The following is an 18,135-nucleotide window of genomic DNA, read 5'->3' on the forward strand; positions in this document are numbered from 1 at the left end:
AAAGGGATATCTCCGGATCCCTTCTACCTAATTCATCAAGTTTGGGAATCTGAGTTATTGAAATTTAATCCAACGGCTAAAATTATTATAACTTTTAAAATAGGCTCTTACTTGTAACCGTTGGATCAAATTTCAATAGTCTAGATCTCCGAATTTAGTGGATTAGGAGTAATAGCAATAGTTATAGTATTCTCTTCTTACTTTTGAACCTTTGGTAAAAGTTCAGGTTTTCTTTGTGAGGATTTCAGAAATTCATAAATTGTATTTAATTTAAAAATAAACAGAAACATAAAAAACTGATCGCATAATTTACAATAAACGAACTGAATTCACGAAGATACTCCAAAAGAAGATGGGAAGAATCCTGATGGCAAGGCAATGAAATTATGATGGTGATGTGTGTGCTCCTGCTGATTCGGCCAAGAAAAGCATGAACAGCTGCCACGTACCCACCATAAAAAGAAAATAAATAAATAAAGAATTGTGAAAAAGACAAGACGACGGGCAACCCATCAAGTTCAGAATATATCTCTCTGTGAAAATTGAAAAAGGAAAGGGCAATTTATCTACCAATCGTTTTCAAATCAGATGAATCGGATTTGTTGAAATTTCCTTGGTTTTGTTTGTTTAAATGTCTATGCGTGTTGATGAAAGTTGAAATTGCCTTTCAATAGTTGTTGGTCACGGTCAGTCAGTCGGGAGGAGCCATGAACGATTTGCTTCGATGAGATGAAGAAGCAGCTCAAGAAATATTTTCAGAGTTCTGAGGTGGGTTATTTGATTTTTTTAATTTTTCTTAGGGATTTGTTGTTATCGTTCATTTTCGTTATGCATGCATACATACAAAAATACATACATACAATAAATACACACATACATACATACATGATGCACAAACAATTACTTCACCCCCATATAGATAGATAGTCATGGCCTTCATTTGTCGTTTCTGGGGATATTTCTGAGCTGAGATGCGCTTGCCCGAATGCAGATATATTTTGTTTTTGTATTTTGTTTTCGTTTTTGGATTGATTTGATGATCCTATTCTTCATGTTCGTGTGTTTGGATAAGGATTGATAGACAGCGATGTGTGAATTGTGATTGATGATGATGTTTTGGACTTTAGTGTTTGGGTTCAGATATTTTGTGGCAACTTGACTTGAGAGGATGGAATTGGTCGGAACTTGGATTATTGGAGGAGGCTCTTGTTCTTGTACCAATTTTTCAACTGACTTACGCCCTCTTTAAGAGTTAGGATTTATTTCAGAGTTGTGTTGGTACTTCCAAAATCAAGTTGCGAATTTTAGCACAAGGTCGATCAGTTCATCCACTCTGGTCACGTGCTTTTGATTCATTGAAAATTTGATACTGAATTCACTCGTCCGATTATAATAGCCAGTCAGTCAGTCAGTCAGTCAGTCAGTCATATTTTAAAATCTAACATGGATGTTTGTGTTGTTGCCTAAATCACACTCTGTCTGTCCTTATTTTCCAGATGGTCAGTCAGTCAGTCCGTTAGTCAGTCAGGGCTCTAGGTACAAGACTGTCCAGCCCATGATCCATCTCTGCGATTGAATGGTATTCTGTAATAAGAATTGATGATGGATAAGAAAGAGAAAGAGTTCCTCACAGTGGCCCCCTTTGAGTGTGCTTGGCGAAAGGATTTAAAATTCCGGGAAGCCGGGCGGGGTTGCGTGGCTTTTGAAGCTTTTGCTCACAATGATGTAACACTGGTGTTTCGGGAGAATGTAGGAAGCCAGCACTATCATTACAAAAGAGATAATAGTCCTCACTACACTGTTATACTGGGCAGTCATAGGAATAGGCGGTTGAAAATTGAGGTAGATGGGAATACTGTGGTGGATGTGGAGGGTGTTGGTCTTTGTTCTTCTTCTGCGTTTCAGAGCTACTGGATCAGCATCTGTGATGGTTTGATCAGTATTGGTAAGGGAAAATACCCTTTTCAGAATCTAGTCTTTCAGTGGCTAGATTCACATCCAAATTGTGCTGTTCGTTATATCGGGCTTAGTAGCTGGGATAAACATGTTGGTTATAGGAATATCAGTGTATTGCCATTAACTCGCAACCATATATCCTTGTGGAAGCATGTGGACTGTGGCGAGTACATATGTGAGGATGATGATGAAGAGGAGCTGGAGGATGAACGAACGGCTTATGAGAAATGGGGGATTGAAGATTTTCTTGAAAGTTGGGAGTTATCTGATGTTCTTTTCATCGTTGGTACTGAAGAAAGGCCTGTACCAGCTCACAAGTCTATTTTGGTAGCAACTGGTAATTTCCCGTTGACTTCTTCAGAAGATATTCTCCGCCTAAAGGGGGTAGCTTATCCGGTTCTACATGCACTACTTCAATATATTTACACAGGCCGAACACAGGTACATATAGCTTAAATTATGGGGAAATCAGAAATGCATATCTGTTGACATATCAGAAACATATCTAGCATGTTAACGTAAAGAAATTACAAATATATGTTATTTTATGCCACAGATGCCCCTGCATCCCTGACAAGCAGGTATATTACATGAAGAACCTTTCGCTTATTATTTTTTTTGCATGAGATTCGTCTCTCTCTCTCTCTCTCTCTCTCTCTCTCTCTCTCGCATGTGCGCGCGCACACACACATATATATATATGTATATATAAAAGAAAAGATCACGTGGGTGATTTGTAAGCCAACTTAATCATCCTTATTATTTGATAAAGACTAGTATTCTAAATATTCTTCCTTTCTCACTTCTAATTTTGTTACAGAGATTGCAATTCTAATAGGTATTATGGCTCTGTTTGATATAGATTCCAGAACCACAACTTGGTTCCTTGAGGGCTCTAGGCTTACAATTTGAAGTGATTCAACTAGTGAAGCAATGTGAGGAAGCCATGGAACGGTGGAAACTAAATAAAAAGTTGTTTGACTTTGGAAAAAGTGTGGAATTGTCATATCCATACACTCGACCGAATTGTTGCACAGCCTTCCCATTTGGAGTTCCTGTTGATATACCGCGGCTGAAACAATTGTATTTAACAAGCAAGTACAGTGATGTAAATATCTACATTGAGGGTCATGGACTTATTGCCCGATCACATAAAATTATTCTTAGTTTATGGAGTCTCCCATTCGCAAAGGTGAGCCAATTAATCATCATTCTGCTCCATTTTATTCTATTTTATGTAAACCCTTATGCTTCTCAGATAAATCACATAAGCACATAATTGTTGTAGAGAGGAAATGCATTGCTATACGAGCATAATGTTGGTTTAAATGTGATCTAGGGGTGCATTCTTCTCTGTCCATGCTAATTTGTTTTCTTAAGTCTCACAGATGACTTTTCTATTCAAATGTTTCATTGTGCAGATGTTTACAAATGGAATGAGTGAAACAATATCCCCGGAAGTTATTTTAAGAGACATATCACCTGAAGCATTCAAAGGTTTGCTTGAGTTCATGTATAGTGGGGAACTCAGTTTAGAAGCTACTGTTGATTCTGGTGCCTTATTACTCCAACTCTTTCTGTTGGCCGATCAATTCGGAGTTACTCTCCTTCATCAGGAATGCTGCAAAAAACTTTTAGAATACCTCTCAGAGGTAGTTTGATAATCCTTATCTTACAACATAGTTTAATTCATCTATAGTGGTTCATATCGTGCCTATTTTGTCAGTTTTACAGAATGTCACTTGCATGACTAGAATAAAAGAACGGGGAAGTGACTTGCGGTTTCGGACTTCTGAAAAGAACAGAAGAGCTTTTAAAAATGAATTATAGAGATTTTGATACATCTCATGTGCATATTATATGCAGGGATGGAGTTCTAGTGGAAGAAGTCATACAACAAGAATTTTACTAATATCAAGTTTAATGGACGTGGAAGCAGACTGTTTGGGAAAAATAATTACATTGTTGCTTTGAAGCTAACTGTTGATGTTTGTTGCAGGACTCAGTATGTCTGGTCCTTCAAGTAGTTTCGTCGATTCCATCATGCAAACTTATTCAAGAAACCTGTGAGATGAACTTTTCAATGCACTTTGACTACTGTACAACCGCAAGCATTGACTTCGTTTTGTTAGATGAGACAACCTTTCGCAATATCATTCAGGTAGGAGTCACTGTTTAAGTCACTAGTATCAATATTGATGGATAGCTTAGGGCTCAGGATTAATACATCAGGTCATGTATACAAAAGGACTGACGTAAGAGACCAGTGCGGTTGAAGTTGGAAAGGCGTCCTGTGGGAGGGAGTAAGTTAACCGGCTTAGTGAGAGACCAGTGAGGTTTACCTTGTGGCAGGTGTAGCTGCGATTTTAACTTTAAAGGGGACAAAATATAAAGCAAAATTAAAAATGTTACTCGTACTTGTAATGAGTATTATTGATTAAAATACAACTTGACAAGATTATAAACCCATTACCTTTCTACACAAGATTTGAGATAACAAGAGGTCTTGAGCTGTTACTTTTGCAAATCTTAATAGAAGAATATTGGAGGCTCTACTTCTAACTCTTTTATCCTATCACGTGCATAATTTATTGGGAAGGATTACACTGCTTAAATGTAAATATGTTTCTTTATTACTTTTGTATTATTGTCTATATAACAAGGGGTCTTTGAAAATCCCACCCGCAACCTTAGAATAGCTCTGGCCCTGCCTTGATTGCAGCACCCAGATTTGACTGTAACATCTGAAGAAAAGGTTCTCAATGCAATCTTAATGTGGGGTGTGAAAGCAAAGGAAGAGTATGGGTGGGAGATGATAGATGAAATGATGATATACTGCACCCCGGAACTTCTTTTTGGGGATAGGCTGCAGACAGTTAATCACCTTCTGTCCTTCGTTCGATTTCGGTTACTAGCCTTGCCCTTGCTTGAGAAGGTATGTGGACCCTGGGTATAGAGATGGATCACTATTCTACTGAAGACTAGAATTTTTTTGTCTGACTATAATAATTTTGCAGTTGGGGAAGAGCAACATTGCCAGGCATAGTTCTACTTTCAGTAATCTTGTGAGTTGGGCTTTCTGTGTTTTCTTATTTCTCTGTAAAAATGATAATTGTTCCTAGATAAATTTTTTTATGCTGATATCACAGGTCATGGAGGCCATCAATTGTATTAAGCATGGACTGGCAAGGCCAGAAAATGAGCATAAGTGAGTATTGAGTATTGGAGTTAACATCGTTGACAAAAGGTGTATGGTGTTCATGCTCTGGTTATTTAGTAAGCTAACATAGTCTTCTTTTTGTAGTCTCAGAATCCAACATAGACGATCTAGTTATAAGGAACTCCAGTACATATGCGACGGGGACAGCAATGGAGTTCTGTACTTTGCAGGGACTTCATATGGGGAACATCAATGGGTTAATCCTGTTCTGGCTAAAGTATATTCTTATATCTTTGTTTCATTTTTATGACTTCTTAAGTGTAATCATTTTTAACACAGCTGCCCGTTCTTTATAAATGCATGTTCCAGAGAATTACTATTACAGCAAGCAGTCCCCCTTCCAGGTTCACTGATCCCAAGGCTTTGGTCTCAAGAACTTACAGGGTACGGTAAATATAAATATCAAATATGGTATGTGAGGAATCGAAATAATATGACAATGTATGGCCACATCAGGGAACATCTTTTGCTGGGCCACAGATAGAAGATGGACACAAAAGCACGTGGTGGACGGTTGATATTGGTGCAGATCATCAGGTATATCTCTGTATGTTCAATCTGCTTCAGTTAAAAAGTACCATGGACGTGCTTTTGGCATATAAACATTGTCATATGCTCCATTCTGGTAGAAAACAGGGATCAAATAAAGTTGACGAATTCAAAGCCTATACAGTGTGCCAAATTTTATTCATATGTGGACTACCTTCCTGTCTAGTACGTAGGTGTTGTAATTTCCTCTTGATCGGCATTCTGATGAATGAAAGTTGGCTGATTTTCAGCTTATTTGCAATTACTACACCTTGAGGCAAGATGGGTCTAGGGCCTACATGAGATATTGGAATTTCCAGGTAAAGACTTGGAAACGTGACACATTGCAGCGTTTTTATTTTCATTTTCAGTCATGCTTATTCATCGTTTTGGGGGTGTTTACGAATATTGTGGGACACGGAGGTAAGAGTATGGAGTAATCCTGTTGTTGAATGTGTTACTATTCTTATAGGGATCTCTGGATGGGAAGACATGGACAAATCTGAGAGTGCACGAGAATGACCAAACTATATGCAAGCCTGGGCAGTTTGCATCATGGCCCGTTATTGGACAGAACGCTCTTCTTCCGTTCAGATTCTTTAGGGTTGTTCTGACAGGTCCTACAGCAGATGCTTCCAACCCTTGGAATTTCTGCATTTGCTTCTTAGAACTATATGGTTACTTCCACTAATTTTTAATATTATGTGTTGGTGTTTCCTCAATTTCTGTAAATTTCTTCGACCAGATTTATGTCATGCATGCATATCCATTATCCATGTGTATGTTACTTAAAACTGTTGGAATAAAAATGGCAAGGGAGGAAAAGCCTTCTTTTCTTTCAGTTGATTGTGATTCACTATTACGGGGATACTTGTCACGTTAATCTGGTTTTGAGCATGTCGAAAAGTGCCACAGCTACTCGAAAAATGAAATGTTTATGGTACGCAGCAAGACTGGCCGCCTTCCCTTCCCTTCGGGTTTTCCTTCTCTCTTTTTTTAACTTGTGAGAAAATAAACAGAACAAATGCTACCAACTCTGACGATTTAGATTGAAATGACGCTATTACATCAAGAATATCAACTACATGGAAATCGAGTACATGTAAGAGTCGAAAGATGTAGCATCCAAAACATAAAATGCATACAAAACGAGAACAGCCTGTCAAGAAACCCTTTCTCCGATTTCTCTCATCTCCCACACAATGTCTATTCTTTTACACCGAGGACTCTGAAGGGTAGCACAACGGGCGGCCGATTACCTCCGAACAGGTGGTACAACACCCCTACCGGCTGTCCCACGGCCTGCAGCTTGAGCCTGCACAACAAAATATATTTTATTCAAACTCAAATCCATTTCTCCTTTTCTTTTCTATAAATGAGTTGCTCAATATTTTCAGAGTTTAGTATCCCTAAGCCTGAGCTACAAGACTAAATCAAGGAACTCTATTTCTCACTACGCAATCTTCTGTGTTGTCTCCACATTTCTCACACATGAATGTTCAAATGTAAGGCATCAAGCTTTCGTTATTAAACTCAAATAGAAGACTAAAAGATTCCATATTATTACGCTTTTATTATAGACCCACCATCTGAAAACGTTCCATGGACAAAAGAGAAACTGCATTAAGATTCAGTAAAAATGAGAGGAGCTTACCTTAGCCCGCATTGAAACAGCTCTACCTCTGCCAACTCCTAGTGAAGCACCCTTGCCCTACCAGATTCAAAAATCAAAATGTCAGTAAAAAACAAAATTCATCACAATGGCAAACTCGATGATCATTTAGATATGGAATGATACCTTGATTCTAGCATCCAGGCGCTTGAACATTGGAGCATTCTTCAGCATGTCCGGTATGACCATAAACCTATTAAAATTTCAAATGAATATCAGTGAACAAATTGGAAGTAGCAAAGCAACACAACTAGACCAAATTATGAATGGGTGCTGTCAAACAAAAAGTGATCCGTTATTATATACCTTACTTTGCTCCCTCGGATAAATACATGCTCAAGCTGTGAAACTTTTCCGTCCTGTAGATGAGTCTACTAATGTCAGAAACTAAATGAAACAAAGATAAACTAATTGTCCAAGCTTTGAAAATAAGAGCAGCTTAGTAACATCCAACATAGGATATTTTTCCATCAATTTCCGTTTCTCTTATTTTCAAAATTGATCATCAGGATGTATAGCTAGAAAAAAAAACACATTAAGTGCTTGGTTCAAGTAAACTTTTTAACTTTTAGAGATATCATGGAGACCAAACACCAGTTGAAATAAAACCAATTGTTCAAATTGTAGTGTGTGCACCAACAGTGATAGAGACTTGTAAAACCATTGCGAGTTTAAACCTTACTGAACCTACTCCAACATTTTGAAACTCGGAAACTGGGAAACCGGACCATCTCTTAAGATTCTCCACCACCACCACCACCACTTTCCGAATCCTAGAAAATGGAAACAATCATTCAGCTTCATCTAGGGAAATTTTCCTAACAGGGTGACGTCAGATTCACTAAGAGAGAGATGCAGTATCAGTGAAGCGCTTGAAATCTAGGGTTTTAATTTAAAAGATGGCAGCGGAGATCGCAGTCTTGGAAAAGAAGGCAAAAATAACAGCACATTGAAGAAACTATAAACGAAGAAGAAACGATAGATGATAGAGACTGGAGTACCTTGGCGGTGTAGGTGATGTTCTCGAGCTGACAGTTCCAGTTGTCCTCGCACTCGACCATGCTTCCTCTGTAAAGCTCACCGCTCTTGAGCTCCACCGTCACCACGTGCCCTGACGCCTCGTGAAGAAGCTTCACCGGAATTCCCAAACTTCTGCTCATGATTCTGACTGATTGACTGTCTTCCTCTTCTTCTTTTCGTTCTGCAAAACCCTAACTTCCCCCAATTTATAGTCGCACTCGCACACATTGCGTCAGTCGTACACGACATGTCGTTAGTGTAAAACTTATGAAGGATTTTGGACTCTCCTCCTCGTCATCCTCGTCCCAGTGTTGTTGCAAACTTTATGGGGCCGAACTGGTGAGGATGTTATTTGGGCCTTGGCCCAATACTCCTTTTTAGAAGAAAAGAAAAAATATTTTAAAATCACAGTAGGGTAGAGAAAAGGAAAGAAAATAGAACTGACGGGCAGCGCGCAGTCACGTGGATGCTATTCTTTGTTTCCAGCGGAAAGTAATCAGCAATCGCAATCGCAATCGCAATCGCAACCGCAATCAAATAGGTTGGCAGGTGCAATCAATGATTTTTTTTAGTTGAGTGTGGATCCCACTTGGCACAAAGGTCGTAACCATTAACCAAATACAAACCGTCCGTTGAGAAAAGGCATTTCACCGATTGAATAAGAAGCGGAGTGGAGTGGATGAGCAAGTACAGTACCATTGAATCAGGCTATCAGGCTATTAGCAGAGCATTAGGAAGAAATGAATCCGAGCTGGAGTGGGCGCTGGCGTGGGCTTTAGCTTGCATTTGCTGTGAGTAATAAGTTATAATTAATTAATAATAGGACTAATACTAATACAAGCAGGGAGGGTGAAAAGGAAAACGAATGGGAGATGGCCGATCATTGAACAAGACAGGCTGAGTCGGTGACTCGGGGAAGAGGAAAAAGGAAGAAAGAAGAAGAAGAAGATGATGATGTTGGCACCGACTGGTTTGGTTCCTCGTCATCCCACTCTCACTCCTCTATCATTTACCTTTACGAGCACCAACGACGAGTACCCATCCAGAATCGGGCTTGGACTCAGGGTTCGTCACCTTCACTCACTCAACCAAAACCAAAATCTTTCCTACTTTTACTTTCCTTAATTAATCACTTAATATATATGTATTGTTAATCTTAGTTAGTTATTTAAAACGTGCGTGGCGGTACTTGCAGAATATTCGTTTTTTGTTTTGAGTCTTAGAAATTTGCAACATATTTGGATCTGCAGGGCAAAGAGCAGCAAGCAGTGCGGTTGTTGAGGTTCGGAACATCTCAAAACTCATCATCGCATCTTCGCAGACGAGGTTCCCCCTCAACAACAACAAGTAGATGTTCCAAGGTGCGTGCTACTGCTTGCTCACATCAATTTACTTTCATCATTCATTTTCTCTCTTAAATCTTAATTACATTTACTCTAGACAGTGAACAGACAGGCAGACAGGCTAGAAGATGAATAATTAATTAATTTCACATTGTTATATTATGATTGACTATTTGGTCCTTGCTTGTTGATATATCTTCATTGCATTCTGCTGCTGCCTGCTGCCTGCTGCCATGTAAAATTAATATGCTTCTTCAATACTAGTTTCACTCTAACAAGGGGAAGGGGATACTAACTGATTTCACATTCTTCATTTCATTTCCCCACTACTTTCGACTTTCACTGATAAACTAGTTGCAATCCGCACTTTCTTTCTCAGGCAGAGCCTACTTCCAAAAGTAAAGCTGTTTTCATAGACGACAGCCCCATAATAACAGACACCGACCAAGGCATGGAAAGCCTTGGAATCTTGAGCATCGATCAATCCTTGCAACCACACAAGGACCACTTCAACTATAGAATCAACAGATACCTGGATCAGAGAAGGCTTATTGAGACGTACGAAGGAGGTCTACAGGAATTTGCTCAAGGTCACTTTTATTTTATGCAATGGATTTCTTCTCTTAAATTTCCTTTCTTTAGAGATACTATCGTATCATTTTCCTTAAAACAGATTGTTTAACACCTTTTTGCTTCATCTCTAGGTTATTTGAAATTTGGATTTAACAGAGAAGAAGGTGGAATTGTGTACCGTGAATGGGCCCCTGCTGCTCAGTGAGTTCATTAGCTTCTCAACTACAATTCCATAACTTTCTGAGGCATACGATATGTCTTAATTGCTTTAATACATGTTATGTTTCTTAAATAACTTAGGGAGGCACAACTTATTGGGGACTTTAATGGATGGGATGGCTCCAAACACAAGATGGACAAGAACCAATTTGGGGTTTGGAGTATCAAGATACCCGATTCTGGTGGAAATTCAGCCATTCCTCACAATTCAAGGGTTAAATTCCGGTTCAAGCATGGAGATGGAGTTTGGGTTGATCGCATCCCTGCTTGGATTCAATATGCCACCGTGGACCCAGCAAGGTTTGCAGCACCTTATGATGGTGTCTACTGGGATCCACCACCATCAGAAAGGTACCATTTATTCATAATTCCACCTTCATAGATAACTGAAATGATATGCAGAGTTTCTAGGGAACTTAAATTCTTGCATCTAATTCCAAAAGCTAGAAACATGTTTCATGTTGGTACTTCTACTTTGGATTGGCTCATTCATGCTAACTAGGGAGTGTTTTGACCATGCAGGTTTCAGTTCAAGTATCCTCGTCCTCCAAAACCCAAGGCTCCACGAGTATATGAGGCACATGTTGGAATGAGTAGCTCAGAACCCCGCATCAGTTCATATAGAGAATTTGCTGATGACGTTTTACCGCGTATCCAAGCAAATAACTATAACACAGTCCAGTTGATGGCCGTGATGGAGCATTCCTATTATGCATCATTCGGTTATCATGTGACAAACTTCTTTGCCGTCAGCAGTAGATCTGGAACACCCGAAGACCTTAAATATCTAGTTGACAAAGCCCATTCCCTAGGTTTGCGGGTATTGATGGATGTTGTTCACAGCCATGCAAGTAACAACATTACTGATGGCCTCAATGGCTTTGAAGTTGGTCAAAGCTCACAAGAGTCCTACTTCCACACAGGAGATAGAGGCTATCATAAGTTATGGGATAGCCGACTTTTCAACTATGCTAATTGGGAAGTTCTCCGCTTCCTTTTATCCAACTTGAGGTGGTGGCTGGAGGAGTTTAAATTTGATGGGTTTCGATTTGATGGAGTAACTTCAATGTTATATCATCACCACGGGATAAACATGGCATTTTCAGGGGATTATCATGAGTATTTTAGTGAGGCAACAGATGTTGATGCTGTTGTTTATTTGATGCTTGCCAACCATCTGATCCATAAAGTTTTGCCAGATGCAACTGTAATTGCCGAAGATGTTTCTGGTATGCCCGGACTTGGTCGGCCTGTCTCTGAAGGTGGCATTGGCTTTGATTACCGGCTGGCAATGGCCATCCCTGACAAATGGATTGACTATGTGAAAAACAAGAGTGACGAAGAGTGGTCAATGAAGGAAATTTCATGGAACTTGACAAATAGGAGGTACACTGAGAAGTGTATCTCCTACGCTGAAAGTCACGATCAGGTATCAGTTTTTTTTTTTTTTTTTTTCTTTTTTCTTGTGTTTTATGGATGAAGAAAGAGACAAAACAGGATAAGGGACCTCAAATTTGATCATAGTGAACATTCTCTGGCAAACTATAATACCAATTCTTTTGTTTCAGGCAATTGTGGGTGACAAGACAATTGCATTCTTTTTGATGGATAGAGAAATGTATTCTGGCATGTCTTGTTTAGTTGATGCTTCTCCTACCATTGAGCGAGGGGTTGCGCTTCACAAGGTTTTTCTGCTAACTCTGTGCAAGAAGCATCTGTTTACATGTTGGGTTTATGTTCTTAGCTGTCTATCTGAACAGTCTCTATCTTTTTTTTTTTTTTTTTTTTTTTGGTTAAACGTATATATAGCAGACTATATTAACAAAGACCATAACTATCAAATTTCACAAATCCTGTTCACTACCTATATGACTGACAAAGTTGCTATGTTATTAGTCTTTTTAACAATGATTGTGGGGCGACTTGAGTTTTAGATCTGGAGAGCTTAACCACTATCAGATTTTGTTAGCAGATTCATCTCTTAAACGCTCTTAAATCTTCAGTTCATTCTTCTTTTTTTTCTTTTTCTTTTTTGTCATTTTTGCCCCCTTTTTGCAGATGATACATTTCTTGACTATGGCATTAGGTGGCGAGGGGTATCTCAATTTTATGGGAAATGAGGTAAGCACATTGGCCAAAGTTTCTGCCTGCCAAACTATTGGTGTCACTGTATAGCCGGACTTGGATAAATTTCAATAGAATGGTTATGGAAGTGCCATTATTTTTTATTGGGGAGGAAACGTAGAACATATGAAAAATTTACTGTTCGAAACCCTGTAGAAGGGTTGGTTTCTTTATCACTCTTAAAAATGTATGTAGCACATAGAACTGGGATAACAAGTTAAGGCATCAGCTTGTATTCTTTACCTAACTGCCTTTTGTCCAAGTATGAGGAGTGATACTAAGGGGTTACTAAACAATTTAGAAGACTTGACTGGCTCTTCCTCATCATAAATTATGTAAAACCCACCTTCCTAATCAGTCAAATTGTACGTCCCCATAATTCCTTCTGTTAGTGTTGCAATTTCAAGATTTCTGTTGAAGATTTTCTTACTGAGTGATTTCTGTAGTTTGGCCATCCTGAATGGATTGACTTTCCAAGAGAAGGCAACGGGTGGAGTTATGAGAAGTGCAGACGCCAGTGGAACCTGGTGGATACAGATCATTTGAGATATAAGGTTAGGAAACAATTTTTTAGTGTTTTTATTTTTAGAATTTTGCTGTTATTTGCATGCTTGATTATGCTTTTTGTGAATGGCTGCTCCTACTACACTTCTAATCATTACGGGATAAATTGATGACTTGCCCCATAACATCAACACAAAAATTCATTTACATTGCTTGCATGTATGCATATAGGTTCACAAAATTAGATAGATAATTGGGCCGCCATAGTTATCTATTATCATTCCCTGTATTTAAAAGCAGCTCTTGTCAACGGTCACACTTAATGTAAGTTTGCAACTGAGGGCCATAAAATTTCTTTGACCATGTGATCAATATTCCAGATTTGATGTTCTAGATTATGTTCCAATGGAATTGTGGTAGGACATTATTGATGAGCTTTGCCACTTCCATCTCTGTATCATGCAAAAAGCACCCATTTGATGTGTACCATGTATGTTTTAGGGATCTCAATGTACGATTTCATGTTGCAATGTTGATTTTTCTGCTTCTTTTTGCATTAGTACGTGCCGATTCTTACATCCTTATGCTTGGAACTTGTCCAGTTTATGAATGCCTTTGACAAAGCTATGAATTTGCTTGATGAGAAGTTTTCATTCCTTTCGTCAACAAAGCAGATAGTGAGCAGCACAAATGAAGAAGACAAGGTTAGATAATCTTCTCTTATCCCACAAACATCAGTGGAAAGATAGTTGGTTCTCGTTCTTTACTCAAATGTTTGTGATCCATTGTTTAGCACACCAGCCAACCTGCCTGGCTTCTTACAGTTTTATGGTTACCAATTAGAGAATAGAGATAAACCAGTAAGTGATAATGTAAACAAGGTGATGGATTTTAGAAATATTGACTACTTGTTGGATGTTACAGGTTATTGTCTTTGAGCGCGGGGATTTAGTTTTTGTGTTCAATTTTCATCCAAAAAACACATACGAAGGGTACGTCAGTTTTTACATTTTGGTAAAAGTATATTGTGCACAAATAACGTTGTTTATTTGAGTGACCTGTGTTATGAAACATACAGGTATAAAGTTGGGTGTGACTTACCTGGGAAGTACAGAGTTGCACTAGACAGTGATGCTTGGGAGTTTGGTGGCCATGGAAGAGTAAGGGATTCCTATTCCTAGTGGGGTGAATGAGAGTGAGAGTATTTGAGGATAATGCAATTAAAAGAAACAAAAACAAAATGCATGTCGTGTCTCTTTAAGATCAGGTGTAGACCTTTTGATATGTTGATTTCACTACTCTGCTGGCAGGTGGGCCATGATGTAGACCACTTCACATTCCCAGAAGGAATACCGGGGGTTCCTGAAACAAATTTCAACAACCGTCCCAACTCCTTCAAAATACTCTCACCGGCTCAAACATGTGTGGTATGAATTGATCATCTTTCCTTGATGGTGTTGTTTTATGGTTTTGATGAACATTGTGTTATTGTGTTTGATTTCTGGTTTCAGTGCAAATAGATACATGATTCTAAACGCTGTGTGGTGATTTGAATGTCACATCTTGTTTAAACTAAAACTTGAGTAATGGAATATATGGCTTAATTGTTTCTTTGCAAAATTATAAGGTTTATTATCGAGTGGATGAAAGTGAGGAGGCAGATGCGGAGGAGACATCAATAGAAGAGGAAGTTGGGGTTGGGCAGGAGAACTTTGAAGAACAAACTGGTCCCATAAATGATGACAATGCTGTTGGTCCAAGAGCACAAGAGAGTGACCAAGGGTCATCGTCGGACTGACATTTTTTGCTCTTTGTAGATATAATCTGTGGCCTGTGCCTGCCTGTGGGTGTGAACAATAAAAATAATGAGTGTTAAACGCTCTCTAGAAGTTTGTACAACTTGCATAATGCAGATGAAGTTGCAGACTAGAATGTGTATATATACATGAAAATAAACAAATTTCCATATACTGCGTTACTCGTCACATATGATTTCAAGATTAATTGGATACACGATTCACACGACAAAGCAAATTTCACTCGAGCTCGAGTCTCGGTTCACAATCACAGGGATGGCACTATCAATAAAATGACCCAAAATAAGCTCCAACTATAGTCGGAGACCTTGTGTAAGCTTTTGCCTCGTCAGAGAGCAAAAAGGACATTTGATCAAGTGAGTAGTGCCCAAAGCGAAGTTTTTGAATTATCCCTTTTCAAGTTGTATTGAGCTGCTAACCCTGAAGCTTAAAGCGATCCAGTACTTGTTTGGTTTTTTCCCAGCGTTGTACCAAAGTTGAGAAACAGGTCTTTGTATGGGAAGCCTTTGTAAAGTTGGGGATTGCTTGCATTGATAAGAGCTGCAGCAGGTTCTACAAGGGAATCATGGGAAGGCATCACGAAACCCAGCTGAAATCCAAGCTGCATTTGAATTTGTCAATACCCGGTGTTCAGCACTATTGAACTTCTCATTGTTGATAACCTACAATATCCCAATAACAAGTTTGCAACCGTGTATAATTTGTAAATGGTCATGCATGGCAAAGCAAAAAAGGTGACCGGTGAGGAACATCCTTGGTAGGGAGGAAGGGTGGACCTGTAATTGATAACCGACATTAACCAGAAGTGCATTTTGAAGAGCAACAACAGAAATCCATTCCCCATCCTTGAGAACTTGAAGACCATTGACAAGATCATCCCCCTGGAGTAAAATGGTTATAAGGTTTGGATCACCGTGTTTAGGTAATCCTAGTGTTAAACTTGGTTCCGGGCTCGGTGGGTGATAATTTGCTGACAGTAACATTTCCAAGCCAGTTTCCTCACTTGTGTGGAGCATTCCTGACAACATCTCTGAATTCAAATCTCATCAACAAACCCTTTTGATTAACTACTAGCTGTCTGCAGCACTAGTACTAATAACTTACAAGCTACCTACATAATTACAGATGGAAGAAATTGAATGACCCGAAAAAATCCAAATTCTTGGCTAGCCTTGAGTATTTGGTCAGCTATATCACAAGCTTGAGCTGCTCCTTCACCATCCCCAAATCAATGACTGGAATGTTGTTGTTGTTGTTGCATAGAGGAACGACGGTAAGCTTCCCGGGCGTTACATCGGGTGGGAATATGTAAACCTCAGCTCAGGCATAGGTCTTTCTTTGTACCTTCTTGATATAAGCTTCTTCATTCTTCCCTTTCAACCTGAATATGATTTCAAAAAAGTCAGTCACTGCTTTGCATCTCTTATCTTTTGTTTACTGTTCCTTTTTATTTTCGAGGATCAATTAGTTGTATAAAGATAAAGTCTTCCTTTACAGTCTTGCCATACGGCCTAAGCTTTACTGTTCATTTACCCCCCGAAACAAACCTCGGGTCTCACTTTGCCTCTTAAAACTGAAAAATTGTCACTTGACCTATGTGCTTCAATCCAAGGATAGATGCCAAGAGAAATGTCAGCAACCTTGCACCACCCTTTGCATTTGGACCTTCTCATCTTTACGAAAAGCGTTAAAAGGTTTATTTTTGTGTGTACAAAATGACACGACATGTTATAAAATGAGAATGTTGGAATACAAAGGTTGCTAGCACCACCGTAGATACCAAAAGCTACTATTGAGAGTTGAGGGTGAGATGAGTTGATAAAGAGAGAATGTGTAGTATTAGAGCAGGCACCAACCAACATTCACACTATCATTATATAAGTTTGAGAGAGCTTCAGAAACAGAGAAAACAGAGGCAGGGCAACCCAAACTCTGCCGGATTGATCGAGTGAGAGTCCAACTCCCCAACTAAAACAACCAATTTCCAAACAAACATGATAAAATCAATCAATCTTCTCTAATCTAATGTGATCTAGTGATTAATAACCCCCAACGACTCTTGATGGAGTTGAACATGGAGCTCCGCTTTTGCGTCCCCCACGGATGGCAGATGCCTTAGGATTATTATGAGAAGGCTGCTGAGGCAGAGGAGGCAGCTTCATATTCTCTTTGTTCGTCATGCTCCTCAGCATGTACCTCGGAGTTGGAGTTGGAATTAGAGTCGGAGGAGCCTGTTTCTCGCACTGACTACTCGTGCTCTTCCGCTGAATTGGAGTTGGAGTTGGAATTGGAGTCTCCACCACGGCAGAGACCACCGATTTCCTCAAGCTGCTTTGAAGCTTCCTGCTGCTGCTACTGGTAGTACTGGTAAAACTGCTTCTTTTGGCAGACTCTACCGTAACACCCAGCTTATTATTATAGCTTTTAAATTTAGACACAGACGCGGTTGTTGACGAAAAAGAATTTGTTTGAGCCTCTTTGATCTTGTTCTTCCTATTGAGCCGCTCGTTCCTTCTGGCAGAGTACTGCTCGTAAAATCTACCCCTTTCGAACAAAGGGCTCGAAACCAACGAATTCCCACCACCACAATTCATCTTCATATCACTATCCATATCAGCAGCATCACAATTTTCCTTGCCCAATTCGTCACCAACCATCTTGGCTAAAGCCCTCAGTTCCCACGAAATCGACTGGTATTCGGGTCGAAGATCCGCTTCTTCCATCTCCCATGTGCCGCTTGTGCCCCTTGCTTTCTCCGATCTTCTCAAAGACCCTCCTGAACCAATTCATGCAAATTAAAATATCCCCATATTTTATAAAATCATTATCAATTCAAGTTTATTGTGATTAGAACCGCACATATTCAAAAACAAAAAACGCATCAGACCTGTTAAAATTGGATCGGCTTGCTGCTGGAACCGGATCTCAGACCGTCCGGATGGGGTTTGCATAACGTTTAAGTTTGATCCGAGGACCCGACGGGGTCGAAGCCTAATTGGTGATTTAGCCAGCGGAGGCTTGCGATCCGGCTTCACCCTTGACATTGATTGATTGTAATAAAACTTGAGAGCAAATTGCCAAATACCTACAGAGAGAGAGAGAGAGAGAGAGAGAGAGAGAGAGAGGGAGAGAGGAGGTTAACTGTATATATCCTTGGTA

At 39.4% G+C, this 18,135-nt stretch overlaps 4 protein-coding genes across 5 annotated transcripts; 2 read left to right on the forward strand and 2 right to left on the reverse strand.

Annotated features, from left to right (window-relative positions):
- The first annotated feature begins 538 nt into the window (after positions 1-538).
- Positions 539-6,538, forward strand: LOC137717293 (BTB/POZ domain-containing protein At2g30600). 2 transcript variants are annotated; one of them, XM_068456600.1, is made up of 13 exons: positions 539-768; positions 1,497-2,397; positions 2,819-3,148; positions 3,378-3,608; positions 3,956-4,117; positions 4,679-4,891; positions 4,974-5,021; positions 5,106-5,164; positions 5,261-5,393; positions 5,486-5,560; positions 5,657-5,713; positions 5,956-6,024; positions 6,177-6,538. In XM_068456600.1, exons 2-13 carry the CDS (start codon positions 1,600-1,602, stop codon positions 6,393-6,395), a joined length of 2,394 nt encoding a protein of 797 aa, XP_068312701.1. In that variant the 5' UTR covers positions 539-768; positions 1,497-1,599; the 3' UTR covers positions 6,396-6,538. The 2 variants fall into 2 exon arrangements, with proteins under 2 accessions (XP_068312701.1, XP_068312700.1); XM_068456599.1 differs by having other exon boundaries at positions 540-768; positions 5,633-5,713.
- Positions 6,539-6,729: 191 nt separating this feature from the next.
- Positions 6,730-8,579, reverse strand: LOC137717294 (small nuclear ribonucleoprotein SmD3b). The gene is made up of 5 exons (XM_068456601.1): positions 8,378-8,579; positions 7,683-7,735; positions 7,503-7,569; positions 7,359-7,415; positions 6,730-7,019 (listed from the first exon to the last, which is right to left on the reverse strand). Exons 1-5 carry the CDS (start codon positions 8,534-8,536, stop codon positions 6,960-6,962), a joined length of 396 nt encoding a protein of 131 aa, XP_068312702.1. The 5' UTR covers positions 8,537-8,579; the 3' UTR covers positions 6,730-6,959.
- Positions 8,580-9,035: 456 nt separating this feature from the next.
- Positions 9,036-15,127, forward strand: LOC137717482 (1,4-alpha-glucan-branching enzyme 1, chloroplastic/amyloplastic-like). Its single transcript, XM_068456864.1, has 14 exons — positions 9,036-9,461; positions 9,647-9,757; positions 10,119-10,329; positions 10,444-10,513; positions 10,613-10,882; positions 11,054-11,960; positions 12,100-12,216; positions 12,590-12,652; positions 13,102-13,209; positions 13,762-13,863; positions 14,084-14,151; positions 14,238-14,319; positions 14,470-14,586; positions 14,787-15,127. Exons 1-14 carry the CDS (start codon positions 9,345-9,347, stop codon positions 14,955-14,957), a joined length of 2,514 nt encoding a protein of 837 aa, XP_068312965.1. The 5' UTR covers positions 9,036-9,344; the 3' UTR covers positions 14,958-15,127.
- A 1,620-nt stretch (positions 15,128-16,747) lies between these two features.
- LOC137718717 (uncharacterized) lies at positions 16,748-18,135 on the reverse strand. Its single transcript, XM_068458260.1, has 2 exons — positions 17,864-18,135; positions 16,748-17,752 (listed from the first exon to the last, which is right to left on the reverse strand). The coding sequence occupies exons 1-2, from the start codon at positions 18,018-18,020 to the stop codon at positions 17,016-17,018; spliced, it is 894 nt and encodes a 297-aa protein (XP_068314361.1). The 5' UTR covers positions 18,021-18,135; the 3' UTR covers positions 16,748-17,015.

The sequence above is a fragment of the Pyrus communis genome, chromosome 15 (genome assembly GCF_963583255.1).
Source record: "Pyrus communis chromosome 15, drPyrComm1.1, whole genome shotgun sequence".
Classification (NCBI taxonomy): domain Eukaryota; kingdom Viridiplantae; phylum Streptophyta; class Magnoliopsida; order Rosales; family Rosaceae; genus Pyrus; species Pyrus communis.

Coding starts and splice junctions, on each gene's coding strand:
- LOC137718717 (XM_068458260.1), bottom strand. CDS start 18,020: ATGTCAAGGGTGAAGCCGGATCGCAAGCCTCCGCTGGCTAAATCACCA. Junction 17,753..17,863: donor AGCCGATCCAATTTTAACAG/GTCTGATGCGTT, acceptor GAATTGGTTCAG/GAGGGTCTTTGAGAAGATCG.
- LOC137717482 (XM_068456864.1), top strand. CDS start 9,345: ATGATGATGTTGGCACCGACTGGTTTGGTTCCTCGTCATCCCACTCTC. Junction 9,758..10,118: donor CAACAAGTAGATGTTCCAAG/GTGCGTGCTACT, acceptor TTTCTTTCTCAG/GCAGAGCCTACTTCCAAAAG. Junction 11,961..12,099: donor ACGCTGAAAGTCACGATCAG/GTATCAGTTTTT, acceptor CTTTTGTTTCAG/GCAATTGTGGGTGACAAGAC.
- LOC137717293 (XM_068456599.1), top strand. CDS start 1,600: ATGATGGATAAGAAAGAGAAAGAGTTCCTCACAGTGGCCCCCTTTGAG. Junction 4,892..4,973: donor CCTTGCCCTTGCTTGAGAAG/GTATGTGGACCC, acceptor ATAATTTTGCAG/TTGGGGAAGAGCAACATTGC. Junction 5,714..5,955: donor ATATTGGTGCAGATCATCAG/GTATATCTCTGT, acceptor GCTGATTTTCAG/CTTATTTGCAATTACTACAC.
- LOC137717294 (XM_068456601.1), bottom strand. CDS start 8,536: ATGAGCAGAAGTTTGGGAATTCCGGTGAAGCTTCTTCACGAGGCGTCA. Junction 7,416..7,502: donor GCCTGGATGCTAGAATCAAG/GTATCATTCCAT, acceptor TGAATCTGGTAG/GGCAAGGGTGCTTCACTAGG. Junction 7,020..7,358: donor CTGTTTCAATGCGGGCTAAG/GTAAGCTCCTCT, acceptor TTTGTTGTGCAG/GCTCAAGCTGCAGGCCGTGG.